This window comes from Drosophila ananassae, chromosome 2L (assembly GCF_017639315.1).
Source record: "Drosophila ananassae strain 14024-0371.13 chromosome 2L, ASM1763931v2, whole genome shotgun sequence".
In the NCBI taxonomy this organism is placed as follows: Eukaryota; Metazoa; Arthropoda; class Insecta; order Diptera; family Drosophilidae; genus Drosophila; species Drosophila ananassae.
In genome coordinates this window covers 21,674,749-21,692,934 of record NC_057927.1, presented here as the reverse complement: position 1 = coordinate 21,692,934, position 18,186 = coordinate 21,674,749, and the positions used below count along the sequence as shown (strand labels likewise).

At 41.3% G+C, this 18,186-nt stretch overlaps 5 protein-coding genes across 8 annotated transcripts; 4 read left to right on the top strand and 1 right to left on the bottom strand.

Moving 5' to 3' along the window:
• The first annotated feature begins 303 nt into the window (after window positions 1–303).
• LOC6498962 (pro-corazonin) lies at window positions 304–1,246 on the top strand. The gene is made up of 2 exons (XM_001955565.4): window positions 304–618; window positions 688–1,246. The coding sequence occupies exons 1-2, from the start codon at window positions 401–403 to the stop codon at window positions 929–931; spliced, it is 462 nt and encodes a 153-aa protein (XP_001955601.2). The 5' UTR covers window positions 304–400; the 3' UTR covers window positions 932–1,246.
• An 844-nt stretch (window positions 1,247–2,090) lies between these two features.
• LOC6498963 (pro-corazonin) lies at window positions 2,091–2,887 on the top strand. Its single transcript, XM_001955564.4, has 2 exons — window positions 2,091–2,429; window positions 2,502–2,887. The coding sequence occupies exons 1-2, from the start codon at window positions 2,212–2,214 to the stop codon at window positions 2,749–2,751; spliced, it is 468 nt and encodes a 155-aa protein (XP_001955600.1). The 5' UTR covers window positions 2,091–2,211; the 3' UTR covers window positions 2,752–2,887.
• Window positions 2,888–3,202: 315 nt separating this feature from the next.
• LOC6498964 (CUE domain-containing protein 2) lies at window positions 3,203–6,379 on the top strand. Its single transcript, XM_001955563.4, has 4 exons — window positions 3,203–3,775; window positions 3,989–4,232; window positions 4,290–4,456; window positions 4,523–6,379. Exons 1-4 carry the CDS (start codon window positions 3,462–3,464, stop codon window positions 4,707–4,709), a joined length of 912 nt encoding a protein of 303 aa, XP_001955599.1. The 5' UTR covers window positions 3,203–3,461; the 3' UTR covers window positions 4,710–6,379.
• A 231-nt stretch (window positions 6,380–6,610) lies between these two features.
• Window positions 6,611–9,708, top strand: LOC6498965 (transcriptional adapter 2B). 3 transcript variants are annotated; one of them, XM_014910367.3, is made up of 5 exons: window positions 6,611–6,820; window positions 7,217–7,786; window positions 7,855–8,160; window positions 8,609–8,676; window positions 8,742–9,708. In XM_014910367.3, exons 1-5 carry the CDS (start codon window positions 6,707–6,709, stop codon window positions 9,361–9,363), a joined length of 1,680 nt encoding a protein of 559 aa, XP_014765853.1. In that variant the 5' UTR covers window positions 6,611–6,706; the 3' UTR covers window positions 9,364–9,708. The 3 variants fall into 3 exon arrangements, with proteins under 3 accessions (XP_014765853.1, XP_014765852.1, XP_001955598.1); XM_014910366.3 differs by having other exon boundaries at window positions 8,527–8,676; XM_001955562.4 differs by having other exon boundaries at window positions 6,612–6,820; window positions 8,597–8,676.
• Window positions 9,415–13,177, bottom strand: LOC6501614 (DNA polymerase iota). Of its 2 annotated transcripts, XR_001409097.3 has the most exons (4): window positions 13,100–13,177; window positions 11,517–12,488; window positions 10,165–11,458; window positions 9,415–10,110 (listed from the first exon to the last, which is right to left on the bottom strand). XR_001409097.3 is itself a non-coding variant. In XM_001955561.4 (3 exons), exons 2-3 carry the CDS (start codon window positions 12,471–12,473, stop codon window positions 10,217–10,219), a joined length of 2,199 nt encoding a protein of 732 aa, XP_001955597.1. In that variant the 5' UTR covers window positions 12,474–12,488; window positions 13,100–13,177; the 3' UTR covers window positions 9,415–10,216. The 2 variants fall into 2 exon arrangements, 1 of the variants encoding a protein (XP_001955597.1); XM_001955561.4 differs by having other exon boundaries at window positions 9,415–11,458.
• Window positions 13,178–18,186: the final 5,009 nt, after the last annotated feature.

Below are 18,186 nucleotides of genomic sequence, written 5' to 3'. Positions count from 1 at the left end.
CTCTGGCAATGGCCGCAAATTACTTTTATTCGTGTCGAAGCTATTTTAGTATAAGCCTTCAATTTTGTTACCCTCTCTCCCACCGAAAAGTGGTAGTTTTCCAATCAGTAAATGCATTCAGTTTGAGCAGCCATCTGCCTCTCGTGGTGGGTGTGGGCGGCAATTTTATGTGGGTGGAAGCCACTGCCTTGAAACAATCGGGTGCTAATAATCCCGGGTAATCTGCGTAAGCGTGATTTCCCGGGGCATCCCAGCACACAGACAGGCTCGAAGACATCAGGCATCCTTGGTATCGACATCAATATAAAAGCTGTGCAGGAGCAACAGATGCTCAGAAGTTGCTGAAAGTTTGAGAAGAACAGAGTGTTGGGATACACTACCCAGATACACTACCGGAACTATGATGCGTCTCCTGTTGCTTCCACTCTTCCTGCTCAGCCTATCCGTGGCATGCATGGGTCAGACGTTTCAGTACTCCAGGGGCTGGACCAATGGAAAGCGGGCCCTGCATCCTGTTTCGCCACTGATAACAAACGGATACTTCCATCGGATTAACGAGTTGGGGTTTTCTGATCTCGACGATATGCCCGATGGGAAGAGCGATCGCTGGCTACAAATGTAAACTAATTTTTTTAATTTAAATTTATACTATCTTAAAATTACTAAATCATTTATAATTTCTTTCAGATGCCTGTCAAAACTTCAGAAATCATTGATTAATCGGAACCCTGGAGAGGGCTTGAGTTTAAAACGGGTGGACACCGATTCTGGTGATATCAACTTGAAATCCAGACTCAATAACAATAATATCGACCATGTTCTTTACTCAATTTCCAACCCGAATCGTAATCAACAAACAAATGACATTTTCGAAGAATTTAAAACAACTGGAAGAATTTTACCTGAAACCAATGTATATGGAAAACAGTAGACATGGAAACCACAACGATATTGAATGATTGTTTATGAAACTAGCAATAAATGCTAACGAAAATTGTGAAATATTGTATATTAACTATAAAAATTAAACCCTAGTTTTGCAAATAAAGAAAATTTTAAAAAATTATTAAAATTTTAATGTTTTTATCCAAGTAGCAATCTTAGCACACTGTATTTCATAATAAATTAAATTCAAATGGCACTCGTATTTGTAATTTATTATAAAAAAATATTAAGTACATACATGTATCTTTCACATTTTCATGTGATTTATGCTTAACTTTAAATAAAATCAATAGGACATCAAAAGAAAAATAAATTTTATTTCCATTTCAATTATTTGTACTATTTGACGATAAGTATTTAAAATATTATATTTTTGTTTCTCGAGATTCATTTATGATTATAGTTTACTGAAGAATATAAAATTCAGATTATTTAAAGGCAGACAATTTAGGAACCGTTTAGGTAAAAGTTTCATAAACTCTCTTTCTAGAATCCCCTTAGATTATTAAATTCGAATAATTTTTTCGCTTACTCCTTTAGTAAAAGGACCTGAAAAATTCCTCCCAATAAACTATTTATTCATTGCATTTAAATTAGATTTGTTATACTAGAAGATAATTAAAACTTGTTCATGAATGTTTATAAACATTAATTTTCTTTTCTTGCGTTTTTTCTAATTAAGAGGTAATAAAGTACTGCTGTGTGTAGGTACATAAGTACATACATATTTAAATAAATCTATTTTTACAATGTTTATTTTTGGTAAATCCTGAGATGAAAAATTAAAGTCAAAGCTCAATCTGGACCCATCAAACCCTCTGGCAATGCTAGTAAATTACTTTTTGGAGCATTTCATTTTATTATTTTTTTTTTGCGAAAGCTTTTTACTTTCATCTACCCCTTTTCCTCGGAATACTGGTAGTTTTCCAATCAGTAAATGCATTCAGTTTGAGCAGCCAGCTGGCTCCTTTGGCGGGAGTGGGAGTAGGAGTGGGCGTGGTTGTCTGTGGAAGCCAACAGCCGCCTTGAAACAATTGGGTGCTAATAATCCTGGTTAATCTGCGTAAGTGTGTGTTCCCGGGGGCATCGCAACACATATACAGGCACGAAGACATCACGCATCCTGGCCATTCAAATTGGTATAAAAGCTGTGCAGAAGCATCCGAAGCTCAGAAGTTGCTGGAATTTTATTGGGAGCAGAACACATTTAAATCATTCTACTGCCGGATAGTTCAGTGCCGCGAAACCTTAACCAGAATCGGGAACATGTTGCGTCTCATGTTGCTCCCGCTCTTCCTGTTTACCCTGTCCATGGCCTGCATGGGTCAGACGTTTCAGTACTCCAGGGGTTGGACCAATGGAAAACGGGCGCTTAATACTGGCTCACCGCTTCTGGGCAACGGCCACTTGCATCGGAGCAACGAGCTCAGTTTTTCGGATCTCTATGATTTGCAGGATTGGAGCAGCGATCGCAGGCTGGAGCGGTAAGCTGTAACGGATTTACTGGCTTTTCGAATTCATTTTAAAATGAACTTATTAAAATTACTCATTTCTAGATGCTTGACACAGCTCCAACGCTCTTTGCTAAGTAGAAATTGTGTTCCAGGAGTGGAGTTAAATCTAAATCGGATGGACACCGATTCTGGAGATACCAACTTACATTCCAGACCCAACAACAATGAAAACGAGAACCTTGTCTATTCAAATCCGAAACAAAATAGACGTCAGTCGAATGAACTTCTCGAGGAACTAAGTGTTGCTGCAGTAGGAGGTTCATCGGAGCCGAATGTTTTTGGGAAACATTAAACACGTTTTTGATCAAAAATTTTATATAACTCTTGTTAATAAACTAGCAAAAAATGCTACAAAAATGTAAAAAAAAAAATGATCAAAAATAAAAATAAAGCTGTTAGAGAAATAACTTTTTATAATTATTAAAATTAATAAATTGTTGTTATAAATTTACATGAACTCACATGAATATTTTTTAAGTAGAATTTTGACTTATACGCGACTTACACCATTTATAATGTCAAATGCAATCCGAGCCAGCCATACCTTTGAATTTATTTTTAATTATTGACCGGAACGATTGTTATTTAAAAAAAATTAAAAATTTGAAAAAATTAGTACTTTTGGCGCCACTGAAAGAGGGGATCCCCTGTTGAGTGCTGCAATGGTTGAAAAACAGTGTTGCAAAGCTCCAAAAACAGTGTTTTAAAAATTACGATTTATTTTTAACAAATATCGATAGTCCGATATAAACATATAAATATATAGAAGCAGCGAAAAAGCAAAAGAAAGGCGCAGCTCCCAAACCGAAACTGTTTAAAATCGATTTTTTCGCGAACTAAGCCGGAATTACTTTTGCGAAGTCCATAGAAATATAATAGAGAGCCCGGGGAAGCCCCCATTTGTTGAATTCCAGAGTTTTGTGTTGCTTAAATTGGGGGAGACCGTTGTTTGCCAATTCCACCGAAAGATACTTCGAGAACTAATATACAAATATAGTTAAAATGACCAACCTGGAGAAGCAGCACGAAATGGTCAAGCGCAGCCTGGTTCAGTTCATCAGTGGCCATATTCCGGGTGCCGATTTCAGCGTGGTTGATGAAATTGTTCTATCGTACATCATCTCTATTTTGGAGGAGGCCTCCCAGGATCCATGTTTCGATGTCGAGGGATTTGTTGAGATGATGGGCGCCTATTTCGAGGAGATCTCTACCATCGACCAGGGCGTTATCTGCGAGTGGATCTACAAACTGGCTAGCGAGCTCACCGAGATGGAGAAGAACCAAGGAAACCATGACGCTATTAACTTGTCTCTCAAGTGGGTTTTACAAGGGTTTTGATTAATAAATTGTACACAATACCTCTTAATTGTACGGCAGTTCGGTTCTTCAGTTTCCTTATAACCTTAATGTAAATTTACAAATTTACAATTTCCGGCAAATGTATGGATTTATATTATAATTTTCCATTATAAATTTTTCCTGTAAAAGAGGAATACTTAAAGATTCAACATTCTTCGTTTTACTTGCAGTTCGCTGAGCCTCTCAAGCATTATTCCGGAGTCTAAGCTGCGTGCCAGGAACTCTTCAACTTCCGAAAAGGATGAACTTTCCTCGAATAGCAGCAGCAGCGGCAGTGGAGGAGGAAAACGCTCTCAGCATTTGTCGGAGACCAGCGATGGAGGCTCCACTGACAGCTCCAGCTCAACTTGCGATTACTTCTTGGACGAGGCTGAGGTGTTGCAGGAAATGTTTCCTGATACGGCTTACGTTGAGGTTAACTCCATATATATTTCAACCTAATTATTATTAATTGCTAAAATGCATTCACAGATTAAGCACTGCATCGCTATTTCTAAGGGAGACATCGATAGCGCCACTCAGATCCTTTTACATCGCCAGGAGACCAACCAGAGTCTAACTGACAAGTCCAGCACTGGATATATCAAGAAAAATGTGGTTGTAGACGATAATGAACTTAAGAACCGTATAATTGCTAGGTGAGATCGATTATAAGATTTGGTTTATCCTTTGAGAAAGGAATTCTTATATTATAATCCTTTTAGGTACTCATATGTGGACAAGAACGCCACCCAACGCGAGTACAAGCCGGTGGTGCCGAAAATGGAACCGCGAAAGCTGGTCCGCTACCGGGACAATAAGATAGTATCCTTGAAGGGCGAGCGATACACCGAGATTAAGCGCGACGAAGATGCTGAGTTAAAAAAACCCAAGAAGCAGATTCTACCGTAACTAAAGAGGGGCAGGAGCCTCTTCAAGTATTTTATCAAGAAGCAGAATAATCTACACCCGAATAACTTAACCGCACCTATGACACCGATCTACAGATCCACTGTACCCCAACCCGAGCACCCGAGAATATTATGCAATGAATTGCATATCCTTAGAGTGACCACCGCGGCCAGGAGTTATCCATCCCTCCTCCTTCTCCATCAACAGCCAGTGATCCCCGCCCAGCTTAGCCAACGTTTAGATGCTTCCCCAACATGCAAAGACGAGGAACGAGAACGAGAACGAGAAAGACCGAGAGTAGAAGAGTATCCAAATCCAAAACCGATTCCGAATCCGAACGTGAATACGTATCGGTATTCATTTTCATATCCGTTGAGTGAGTATGGTCAGGAGTTTGTGATGATGATGCTGTCTCTGCTGTTGCTAGTGGACCAAATGTGTCCCGCTCATCTCGCGTTTCCTCGCCCCGAAAAAGACAGAAAGACTTTACATACCAAATTAGTTGATAGTTATGCTTTAGGACTACTTGCTTATACAATTTTTGAGAGCCCAGCGGTCGTCTGTTTATGAGTTTCGATTCTGGAAACGGAATCTAGAGGACTCGAAATCGGATATCGATCCGATTTATGACGACTAGAGTCGCGCCTGCGCTGTGACAACTCCTCAGTTCCTTACGCAAGCGAATTCGAATCAAAACGAACCGTATCTGTGAATCTCAAAACTGGAAATGTCTCAAATGTCCGTAAACAGTATTGTTATATTTCCTTTAAATTCTTAGGAGTAAGTTGATCGTTTCCCTAGGATTTAACAAATTGTATGTTTTTAAATGTTGGTTTCTATTGGAAGTGCATATGTTCCATCAAGTATTGACAAAAAGAATGGCACAGCAGCAGGTGCGACTTGAAGATAACCCGAATTTGGCGCTCAAATAGCATTATTTAGGTATTCGAATTTACGATTTTTGTTGGCCGTGTGCACAAGAACCTTGCCATATCTGTTTAAGATTTGTTAACCCTCTTGATATTGTAATACGTAACTCGATTTTTGTTTCCCCACTGGTCCAAGTAAACTAGCAACAGTAGTCCAGCAACAAATATGCCACCAAAGCCACCACTTGCAACACAAACTAGTCCTCACCGCCCACTGACATATATATCTGGAACCCACTAGGAATCGGCTACTGCTCGGAGTAGGGCAGAAATAATAACAATAATCTAAACGTATTTAACATATATACACACGTACGAAATAATCGAATAATCACTATTTATATAGACTAGCCAAAAAAGGATCCTTAAATTGTCAACCCGCGCCCAATTAATTTAGACTTAAGCCTTAACGATATATTCGGCAGCTTTGTTTGAGACAAGAGAGGAGTACGTTTTATTAATTACCATGCTTTTTTTTAATTTAGTTTAGGTCTAAATTTAAATTATTTTATATCCCCCGACCACCGTTAATTTTTTAATATTTTGCATTTTAGCCACTGCTTGTTTTGCATATTTATTTAATTTAGGCACTACAAGATCGGTGTATTTCAATACATCACACATAAATGTATTTATGTTCACTTGGTTTCGGTTTTATATTACATATTTTTATATTTTTAGTTTTATATATTATTTTTGTGATATTAGCGTAAAAATCAAATAAAAAGATAATACATTCGATTTAAACTTTTGGAATTATTAAATAAACTACTACCAATATATAACGAACAAAAAATCGATGCTCACTGTTTGGGATTCTCACGGGAATAATTGAATATTGTAAAAAGGGAGTTAAAATATTAAATATATAGCCTACTCTGAATAATTTAATTTACGGCGCCTAGTTTCATATTATAATCTACTTGACATTTTACATGAACCTCTACATTCTACATGAACCACTAGTTCATAACTAAGAAAAAACATGGCGTTCTGTTTGCGAACGGTCACACTGTTGGCATAGTTGAGTTTTTTCGCACAATTCATTTTTGTGGAAAAAATTCTAAAATGACCACAATTGCGGATCTATTTACAAAGTACAATTGCACAAATTGTCAGGACGACATCCTGGGCATCAGAGTGCACTGTGCAGAGTGTGAAAATTTCGATCTATGCTTGCAAGTAAGTAATTACACGAACAGCCATAGTACATTTGCATTAGGGTGACTCTACTTTTTCGTTTCTTTGTTAAAAAAAATAAGAATTTGCAAAGTGCATTGTTACGTTGTCAAATCAGTTTGTTCTGTTTAAGAAATATAATAATTTATAATAAAATAAAATTTAAAATTTTATTTGAATGCCTGTCTTTCATTTATTAGAAGTTATTATTATTGTTGCCTCGGAATATTTTTTTTGACAAATGAATGAGTGCCACCCTAGCGGTACAGCCCAGAGATGCGTCGTTAATCTGGAACCAAAACTGACTCATATGAAATATATATTATAGCCGGCGATTTCACCATGTTGATAAACAACAGCTGACATTGTTTTTACGTTTGTGTTATTTTATTTACGCAGTGCTTTGCGGCAGGAGCAGAGATCGGAGCCCATCAGAACAACCATGCCTACCAGTTCATGGACACGGGCACCTCCATTCTCAGTGTCTTCCGAGGCAAAGGGGCGTGGACTGCTAGGGAGGAGATTCGCCTGCTGGATGCCATCGAGCAGTATGGCTTTGGCAACTGGGAGGATATTTCCAAGCACATTGAGACAAAATCCGCGGAGGATGCCAAGGAGGAGTATGTGAACAAGTTCGTCAATGGAACCATTGGTAAAGCCACCTGGACGCCGGCCCAGAGCCAAAGACCCCGTCTCATCGACCATACCGGAGACGATGATGCCGGTCCCCTGGGCACTAGTGCTCTGGCCAGTCTCCCGCCACTAGACATCAACACTGACGAAGCTATGCAGCTGGGCTACATGCCCAACCGAGATAGCTTCGAACGGGAGTATGATCCCACTGCGGAGCAGCTTATTTCGAACATCACGTTGAGCTCGGAGGACACGGAAGTGGATGTGATGCTGAAGTTGGCGCACGTGGATATCTACACCAGGAGACTTCGGGAACGAGCTCGTCGAAAGCGAATGGTGAGGTTCCAAGAGTTCTTTAGAAGCTCTCTATTCCTAATAATATTTTTCTTTATATACTTCCCCAGGTAAGAGACTATCAACTGGTTTCTAACTTTTTCCGCAACCGTAACTATGCCCTGCACCAAGGACTGACCAAAGAACAACGAGAGTTCCGGGACCGTTTCCGGGTTTACGCACAGTTCTACACCTGCAATGAGTACGAGCGCCTGCTGGGATCGCTGGAGCGTGAGAAGGAGTTGCGGATCCGGCAGGCGGAGCTGTACAGATACCGCTACAACGGCCTGACCAAGATTGATGAGTGCGTTCACTTCGAGCAGCACGCAGCGATGGCCACTCATCGCTCCACAGGGCCATATGGACATGGAAAGACTGTAAGTGTGGGATACCACTTCGAGGATAATGAAAACGAAATCAATGCCTTTGTCTATGCCTTCGGACTTGAAAATATTCAAGTTATCTATCATAAGTTTATTATAGTTTATGTTCATTTGATATTCCTGAGGAAATTCGATTTTATTTTTTTCAATTTTAATGTATTTATTGTAAGAAAAATTAGTTTTTAATGTAGAAGTTCGAATGCATAGACTGCAGGTTAGTTGTCGTTCGTCAGTATACTCGGGGTGACTACTTCGTTAAATGAGAATGCATGACGAGTTGAATATCGTGTGTGCTACCTGTTGCTCTTCCTGACCACCATCTCTTACAATCGCTTTCCCGTCTTGTCTCACGATATTCAGCTCCTCTGTATTATCAACACGCCGAACAGCGAGCGCTTGAACGGTTGTATAAGACAATGTTTAACCACAGGACCACACGCAGCCCTCCAATGGAAGTCATCGGCCGCCAAGCTCTTCCTTGCACTCCCCTCTACCGAATCTCAAAAAGGCGTAAGTACCATTACTAGAGTCCTTAGCCATTCAGGAGTATTAAATTGATGATGTATCCTTTACAGCGAACTGTCAAGCGGCGCCGAGGCAAGTTCAAGTTCAATCGCACCAAGAAACATGCTCCACACCGCCGACCCGACCTGCTCCGGAGGATCATTGCCCAACAGAAGTTACTCGGATAGCTGTCGGACATTGTCGGCAGCTACGACAACGATGCAGCCGACGATCGGGATGGGAACGGGAGCGGGAGTGGGAACGGGAATGGGAATGGGGATACTGGACTCGAGCAGCACGGGAGCGACGACGGGAGCGATTTCCGCGGGTATGACGACCTCAGCGCAGGCGAATCTGCCGACGAACTCGGCGAAGGGAAGCCACCCCCAGAACCAAAGCACTCAGCTCCAGCAAAGAAACCCACTGCCAAACGAGGTCGTCGCCGGAAGCAGTGAACCGAGTATGAGTCTGAAGCTTCGCCAGCAACTGGATGATCTGAAACACCTGCCCCAGCCACTGGGTAGCAATCTTCTTAGTCACAACGAGCTTGATGTTTGCAGGAAGCACAATATTACACCCACCACGTACCTTTCCTTGAAAACCGTTTGCCTGAGCGGAGCACCATCGCTGGGCAGTCCCATGGAGACATCGCTGCGCAAGTTCTTCATCAAGTGCGGCTGGCTGAGCCACTAGTATAACCCCTGCCAATTCATATACATAATTTTAAAGCAACAAACACAGGCATTTCCTAAACTAAGGACTTAACTTTATTATAACATCGTTAGCATAAGACCACATATATTTTATACTGTTTAACTTTCGTTGCCATTGAGAGGTAAGAACTAAGAAACTTGTATCAAGTCGAGCTCAATTAGCTGGTTTTGTTCCTTTCGTTGTCGTTGAGAGATGTCCGGGGAATGAGATATATTCTGTATTAACTTATGCGTAAGTAGGTAACCCAACCAATTTTTTAATCTTGAATGTATGATAATAATGGAGTAAACAAATTTGAAGTGTAATAAACTTATTTCAACACTACTCTGTGTTCCTCTTTAGGTTCGCGGCTTGGAAATTAGCACCAAATCGAGAAATGTATGTACAATTAATATTTTTCAACTGCCTCCAGCCGCAAAACTGACTGACGCATCGAGTATTTCAAGTTATTTCTGTGAGTCGCGTCGATTACTTCAACAAACTATTCCTTACAAGCCTTCTTCGAAAAATAAAATGTGATGTATTTGTCTCTTGAATAATTTATGAAAATATATATATTAGGAAATTCAATGTTACAAAAAATCATTTGCCTTACATTTCTTTAGACAAAGTCTATACGATTTTAAAATGTATCTCAAGTCTTTGTGAAGCGACCTACCCGAATTTATCTTATCTTACGATGGTCCAAAGCGGCGACCTCGGAAATATAATCTGTAACCGTATCACCTACAAAAATATAGAATATGGATATATAAACGGATTTATTCACTTTGGCCTTACAACTATAGGTGATGTGATGCTCTTGGCTGCCAATAATAGTTGATGCACTGCTTCACTTGTTTCGCAAAAAGTAGCGATACAATGTATTTTTCTGGCCCCCACCACTCGCAGTGGTTGCTGCAGCTGGCGCGGCACTAGGATTAGCCCTTCTTTCACCACCGTTGGTTTGCTCCACTGCCGCCACTAGTGAGGTGCGCCACGAGGCGATTAGCTCCGTCTGCAACTCAACAGGTAGTTCCTTGAAGACCTCCGCATCCACACCAGCTGGACAGGCGATGTCAGTAAGGCTGCTGGTGGTGGCGGTGGTGGTGGTGACCATAGCTGCGATGGGCGAAGCAAAAGCCGTCGTTGGAGTACTTGGCGCGCTCATTGCAGAGTCGTCCATGGGCGAGGGAAGTGGCGAGGAGGCAGTAGAGCTGGCGTTCGAGCTGAGGCGGCTTGTGGTGCGCGTGGACAAAAAGCGAAGGCTGCCGTCGATCCGCTGCATTAGCGTATTCGGTGGCTGGACGGTGCGGAAGCGAGGAGCCGCCGCTGATGTGGAAGCTGTGGGCGTTGTGCTAATGGGGAAGTCCTTCTCGCTGTCCCGCGAATTCAAACGCAGATCACAGACGCGTAATTTGCTGGGCGAGGCGACATCTGCGGCATTCTCCCCAACATCCGCCGCCAGTCGGCTGCGCTTGGACACGAGTAGTCGGCCAACTCGACTCTTTTTCGGTGATGGCTCCACCTCCGTCTCAGAAAAATCACTGAAATCCGAATTAGTGGCCGCCGATTCCGAGCCATTGTCCATCATCATCGGCACCGGCGATGCCGTGGTGGCCCGTCGCCTGTAGAACTGATCGCTCGGCTTGAAAGTAGTTGGAGAGGATCGAAAGGCGCTTTCATCCGAGGTCGGACTCTCGGCTGTGGGACTCGTTAGGCTTGTATTTGTCAGCGAGGTTATGGACTGAACCTCTAGATCCGCCTTCTTGATCAGAAAATTGGCAATGGACGAGGAGCCAACTTTCCGTTCCTGGAACTTGGAGAAGGCCAGTCCGAGCAGGGTGATATTAAAGGGTTTGCTCAAATCCACAATTCGCTCAAACAGGCGCATGACAATTTTAAGAAGTTTATCTTGTGCTCCGTCCGCTAGTTGGACTTTGCTCACTCCAGTTTCTCCTGGACACACGGACGTTTTGAAGAGAGAAGGCAGGATGTTGGCTTGCTTGGTTTCGCGATGACTGCTTTTCTTCTGGGAGTCGAACTTGCGCAGCACCACTTTGATGGATATGGGAATGCGTCCGTCCTCTGAAACCTGAATAAAAGATTTTTAATGAAAATTTGCTATTAAAAATAAATATTTAAACTTCTACCTGCTCGACCAATCGCTTCAGCAGCATTCGGAACCTTTCCTCGACGTCTGTTCGCACAGAAATGGGCTTGCAAGAGTCCTCCATGCCAATGGTTTTCGGCTTCCCAGTTGGTCGCACCAAGCCCGTGTCCCGACCAAAAGCTAGATCTCTTAGCCTAGTGGCAGTTTCAAAGCCGAACTTCTTTCGCATCACGTCCATATCACACTGCTGCAGTTGCTCCACCGTGGACATACCAGCCTCCAGGAGCAAACATTGCGTTTTCTGACCAATTCCCGTGATTCGCTTTAGATCGCCCAGGTCGCGCATAAATTGCTCGGCGTAGGTTGAAACGAGGACAGTTTGTTGATTCGGTTTGTGGCTGCTGCCGACGAGCTTCGCCAGGAGTTTGTTGTAGGAGATCCCGGCACAGCACGTGATGCCCAGCCTAAGCTTAAGCTCCTCCCTGATTTCCTGAGCTATCCGCGAACCAATGGCCAGCCTCTGGGCACAGCCACAATCACAAGCCGACAAGGGAGTACCGTCCTCCGGATAGATATGACCCACGGCTGGTTTCTGCTGCGCCTCAGCGTTGTGGGCCTGACGGAGCTCCACCAGGGACGTCACATCCATAAAGTTCTCGTCGAAGCCCAGCTTCTCCACCAACGGCGTGTAGTTCAGCAACAAGTCGAAGATCTTTTGCGACATCTGTCGATATGGCGCAAGATCTTCGCCGTTGACTAGAACCAAGTCCGGGCACAGCCGCTGCGCCTCCTCGATGAGCATCAGTTTGGAGACACCTCTAGCTCGGGCAACATAATTGCAGGTAACTACAATATTTTTCTGTTGAATGCCAAGGGCTTTGGTGCGTAGCGTTGGATCCCGGATCTCCTCCACCTGTGCGTAGAAATAGTCCATGTCCAGATGGATAACGGTGCGCTGGTGCGCCTCGCTCTTTCCGAGCACGCTGGCGAAGTCCATGGTGGTTGAGAGCGCCTGCAATTGCACAAAATCATGAAATGCTTCATACTATGCATGATGCAAAGAGTTACCTACCTACCTACTATTTATTATTTTTAAAATAAATTAAAATTTATGGAAAAAATCGCATTTATTTTTTTACCTTTTTTTTGCTCATTTTGTCTATCATACCCTTGAAAACAAGGACTACACAGTATAATGATGCAAGTCGAGTGACTGGCGGCGAAACAAAGCAAAATCCCCGAGACAGAGAAATCTGGTGCTGCCACTGTTGCTTCCACCCCGCGTCCCCTGCTTAATTCCAACTCTTCCTCTTCTTAGCCCGCTGCCGACTTTCTAATCAAACAAACGAACAAAATATTGCAGCCACACACACACATATTGTTGAAAAGCGTGCCGGCTAAACATTTACACAACAAAATATTGTACAAAGCCGTGTGTTTGGCGATGACGCATTAGTTAATGGCCAAGAAAACACAGATTTCAAGGGGTTTCGCACGGTATGCCTTCCAGAGTGTTCTCCAAGGCAACCGGGCCTATCTCTTTGATGTGCTTCGTTGCCACCAGTTGGGGGCCGTCTGTACGACACTTAAACAAATAAATAACGATAATTAATGCATATTTACCTCAAAAACTAAAAAACTGCAGCCACTGCGCCATCAACAAAAAACACTAGTGGTGGAAGTGACTCAAGAGATTAGGGTTGGAGCAACATCGATACCAAAACACTGGTACTATCGATGTTTCCCTTGCCGGGCTAACATCGATAATGGTTTTACTTAAATGAAGCAAGTTTTCCCAAATCCATTGAAACGGAAAGAAGTTGTAAAGGTAAAATTAATTTTTTAACAAATTTGGCTCCAAATTAAAATTATACATTTTACCGGATCTTTTAAAAACTGTGGACCAAACTTCTGGCAACGCTGGGATTATTTTTAGTGTTGCAAAGCACTAAAATTTAAAAGTGGCCCAACTAAGCGCCAAGCGCTTCACTCCATTCGTTAAAAAAAAACGAAAATTTTTTTATTTTTAAAACTATTACTCATCTTATTTCTTATAAGAACCACTGAACGGTTATTAACTTAAGTTTGATTTGATGATCTTCATTAAGCTAATGGCTTAAGCACAAGTATTAAAAATTATAATATTAGTTCTAATTTAAACGAAAAATCTCTTGTTATTTGTGCTGGTAATGCAAATATAATATAAGTTAATCTATCCAGCTTTATTTAATTATTAACCTAATCTTACGAAATTTACTCACCCTAAATTTAAATGAAAATATAAATATGAATTTTTAAGACAAGTTTTTATATTTAATTATTGCTTCCGAATATAATTACTTCAAAACTGGTTCAGGTATTTGGCAAAATATTCTTATGCAAGCTTTAGATAATTTCGCAGCGTTAACGATGGAGTATTTAGCTTTGATCGTTTTTAGCATGTTTCTTTTTGAATAATAGCTTTCCTTTAAAACTGGTCCGAATCAATTGGTATAAATACGATGATCTAAGCTTTAGTAGCATCAAAAATTTAAATAATGAAGTACTTTGCTCTGGTCGCATTCCTGGTCCTGGCCATTTTGGCTGTTGTGCAAGGATCCCCCGAACCTGTTGGTCCTAATCTCCTCGCCTCTATCGCTAAAGGAAAATAATCGACATTAATGGCGATTTGTAAATACAAAGCTTAATCCATTGTTCTGGATTATGGATAAATGGGTTAAAAATACATTTAAATTTCGAGGTTTTGAAATCATGATAAATACTACTAAGCGAAAGTTAAAAATAAATATTATTTGATTACTTGTTTACTTGTCTTATTAACAGATCCAATTAACTAATTATAATTATTGACAGATCAGATGATGCACATAGACATTTGAAAGACAATTTCGATTTATTGGCAGAAAGAAGCTTTACTGGTAAAATGTATTCGATAATATTTCGTCAAAGACTTTACTGGATTTTTTGAGACATTTATTTTTTTGTTATTCAGCTTTGTTTTGTTCCACATGTGCTAATTAACTTAGAAGCCGTGTTTTATTTTTAAAATAATGCAATTCACAAGTTCGATATTAAAAAAGCTTTTATGCATATACAAAAATTATTATAAATACATCTGACATCGTTCAGACTGCACTGAAAGTCCACAGAATGAAGATCTTAGCTTTGTTCACATTTTTCATTGTGCTCTTGGCAGTTGGTCTGGCACAGGATCTTCAACGTTATAATCGAAAACTCAAGCCAGGCGCTCCAGTTTCGAGCAATCCTGGTGCCTATAATCTTAAGAAAATTACTGGATAATTAATAAATAAATAACACAAAAAAAAAAAAACCTTGGTGATAAATACTAAAATTAAAAAGAAAAAACTTTTAGAAGAAGTGTAGTTTTAGAAAGTGTTTAATAATTAAGGTAAATGGCAACATTACCGTTCCGGAATCCGGATTTGAGTTATGGCCCTCTTCAATTAGCATTTTTGAAATCTGAACATCGCATGTCAGCGCATTTATTGTTATTACAATAATTTTATGAGCGTCCAGCCGAGATTTTTAATGATATTCATGAGTTTTATATTGGCAAAGTCTTGTACAAGATAAAGGCGCGCACAAAAAGAAGTATAAAATAAAATAAAAGCACCCAAGGTGGGTGGAGTTTTCCTGGCGACTGCTAGGGGATAGCAATGGTGTGATGGTGGTGGTGGTGGTGTGGAGTTTGGTGGTGCTGTGGTCACGCGCTTTCATGCCAGTCGCCCAAGAATGTGGGGCAGCGCAGCTTTATGGCTCTTGTTTGTGGTATTGCCTGTGGTGTCGTATGAAATGCGCTCGGAATTCGCCAGCAGCAAAAGTAACAAAAAAAAGGAAAAAATTATATTGGACAGGCATTCGCCTTGTTGTCCACTCCTCCTTGCCTGGGCCCGAGATCGTCCTGCGCCTGTGATAATCGCCCCGCTGGCTGCTTGACAGGCAAACAATGCTGTGAATTTGATTAAAATCAGCCAGCGTGTGCGTCTCCACTTCACTGCTCCTTCAGCTCCTTTGGCTGCTTTGTCGTTATTGGAGCACTCACAGACTACCCAGCATATGGGTGTATTTTGTACGTAGTTTAAGTCCGGCTTACGGCTTATGGCCAGAGCTCGTTTGCTGGCCCACTGAAGGCGGTGGTTCCGCTAATTGCGAATTGCTAAATTTGGCATGGGAATAGGAGCATCGAGGAGCCAGCCACCCGATAGATATATGTATTTCACCTTTGAAATACTGGATCTGGATGGCAAGCATAATACGGCAAAATGCATTTCTTTCTCCATTTCACTGACTCACTGCTAATGAGGTCCTATTGCCAGGACGATCCTTGTATAATTTTCATTCCAAGCCACCTTTATTCACTGGGCATGAATAAATGGCTCTTTAGCTCTGGAAGTACTTAACTAAACAGACTAAACAGTGACCATTAAAATTTAAATATGATATATAAAACTTTGAATTAATAACAGAATAAAAAATAACTGATAACTAGTTTTTTTTGAGAAGATTAAAATGAATATTTTAAATTCATTTATAACATTTTTTTCAGTGATTTCAGCTTCATTTGCTGATTTCTTGTGAATTTGCAATGAGACTAAAAGCTAATTAGTTGCCTGGATTTGGGTCCTGCCTTTGCCATTTCTTGCTCTGTTCCAGTGGAGCGTTAATTTTTCCTCTGAATTGCACACAGGAGCCTCGGCGCGGGAAAAACGAGGCGGAAGGTGTGGGAGTGGATGTATCCGCACACCCACACACACATACATATAGACAAAAAGATACAGACAGACTGCAGGATCATCCGTACGGCGAAGCAAAACGGATGTTCTCGCGCAGCGTTGGCTCCGGTTCCCCAGTTCCCCGGCTCCCTGACCATCTCCTCCTTCTGCTTTTAGCCACCACCCCACCAGGTCATCCTGGCAAGCCTCAATGGTTGGCTCGCTATTTTTTTTTTTTGCACAGGGGGGATAGCGAATGGTGGCGAGGGGCAGCAAAATGTTAATAAATCTTATTTTTATCATTTGGCTATAAATACTGAATTTTTAGCTCCGGCCATGCTCAATTTATGGCCATTATTTATGTCGGAAAAGCGAAAACCTCAAACATGTTGCCACACTTTTTGCTCCCTCACCAACCGGGGGCTGCTATTGCTCCTGCTCCTGCTCCTGCTGCTGCTCCTTGGATCCTGGATCAGTGGCCTGCATTGTGCATCCATTTTATTTGCTGTATTTTTGGCCAAGAGAAAGAAAGATACACAAGCCATATTATTGCAATTTTCCAGTTGCTCCGCCCACGCCAGCAAAGCCCCCAGAGTAAAGGAAACGAAACAGAAACGAAACCGACCGAAATGAAATATGAAAAATTGCATTACACCTTAATAAACACCTCACCTGGCGAGCCCGCAAAAGTGGGAGTGGGAGTGGGATCTCGAAGCTTGAGGAATGGCTCTATATCTCTCCAATCGCAAGCGCTGGAGCTCCTCCAGCCTTGGCAGCTGTGTAAGACCCGCAGTTTTGGCCATAATGAAGATTGTCTGTGGCCTAAGTGGACGCACGTTGCTCAGCCGCTCAGGTCCCAGATGGATGGGCTTCCAGTGGATCTGTATGTGGATGTGGATGCAGTGGATGCACTTCTAAAAAATATACATAAATTCTTTTGATTTTTAAGAAATAATTACGTTTCTAAGCAGACAAGGTTTAAATATTTTTTATAGTTTTTTATTTACTAAAATATGTTATCATAACCCGCTAATATTTTTTCTCACTGTTTAGAGCTTGATGTCGGCTGACCATGGGAAGCTGTCCTTTTCAGGTGGTTGGGGGCTACCAGAGTCCAAACAGGTAAGCGACCGATCGCGATCACTTAGGCGCTCATCTGGCATAAAATTGTTAGAAACGCCCCGTGTGTGTGCGCCCCTGGGTAAATTGCCTCCCCCACCTCTTCCTCAGCCTCTTCCTTCTCCTTGTTGACCCCATCCTTTGGCTCGGTGATTCCTCAGTTTATCCTCAGCCTGGTCATAACGTTTTTGCCATTTAATTAATAAATTAATGCGATCGTGCAATATTCGATCATGTGGTCTGCAATTTTACCATTTCATTGGATCCTCCTCGTCCTCGTCGGTCGATCTCCTTGGGGTGGGCTGTCAGAATTTCCAAAATCTCAATACAGCCGTTTATTCGTCGCTGTTGCCATCAGTAAGAAGTTTAAGTTGGTAATCATACATTTTAAAAAACAACAGGGGACTATGACAGTGTTTTTGAGGATATTAAAAAGCTTATAATTTTTGTTTTTTAAGATTTTAAAATAAGTTTACAAATGAAACAATATTTCATAGAGATACTTTATTATAAAAAAAATATATATTAGACATATTCTTTCAAATAAAAGTAATTAAAAAACTGTTAAAGTAGTTAGTAAAATTATTTTTTAATTTTTATATAATACCTAACTAACTAATATATGATATGGAGATGAACATTTATTTATAAAATAACCCCCTATTTTGAAGACCACAAAACCACTGTTCCTGGCCCATGGCTTTCAGTCTGAATCTTGAGCACAAATTCGCCCGGAGAGTCTTGCACACTGAACACTAAAAATCGCGTTGCACCGAGCTCTGGTCGTGATCCCAAAAGTGGGTGTTGCTAAGTGTTTTTATTTTTTATTTCGTGTTTTTTTTTTTTGGGGCCTGGATG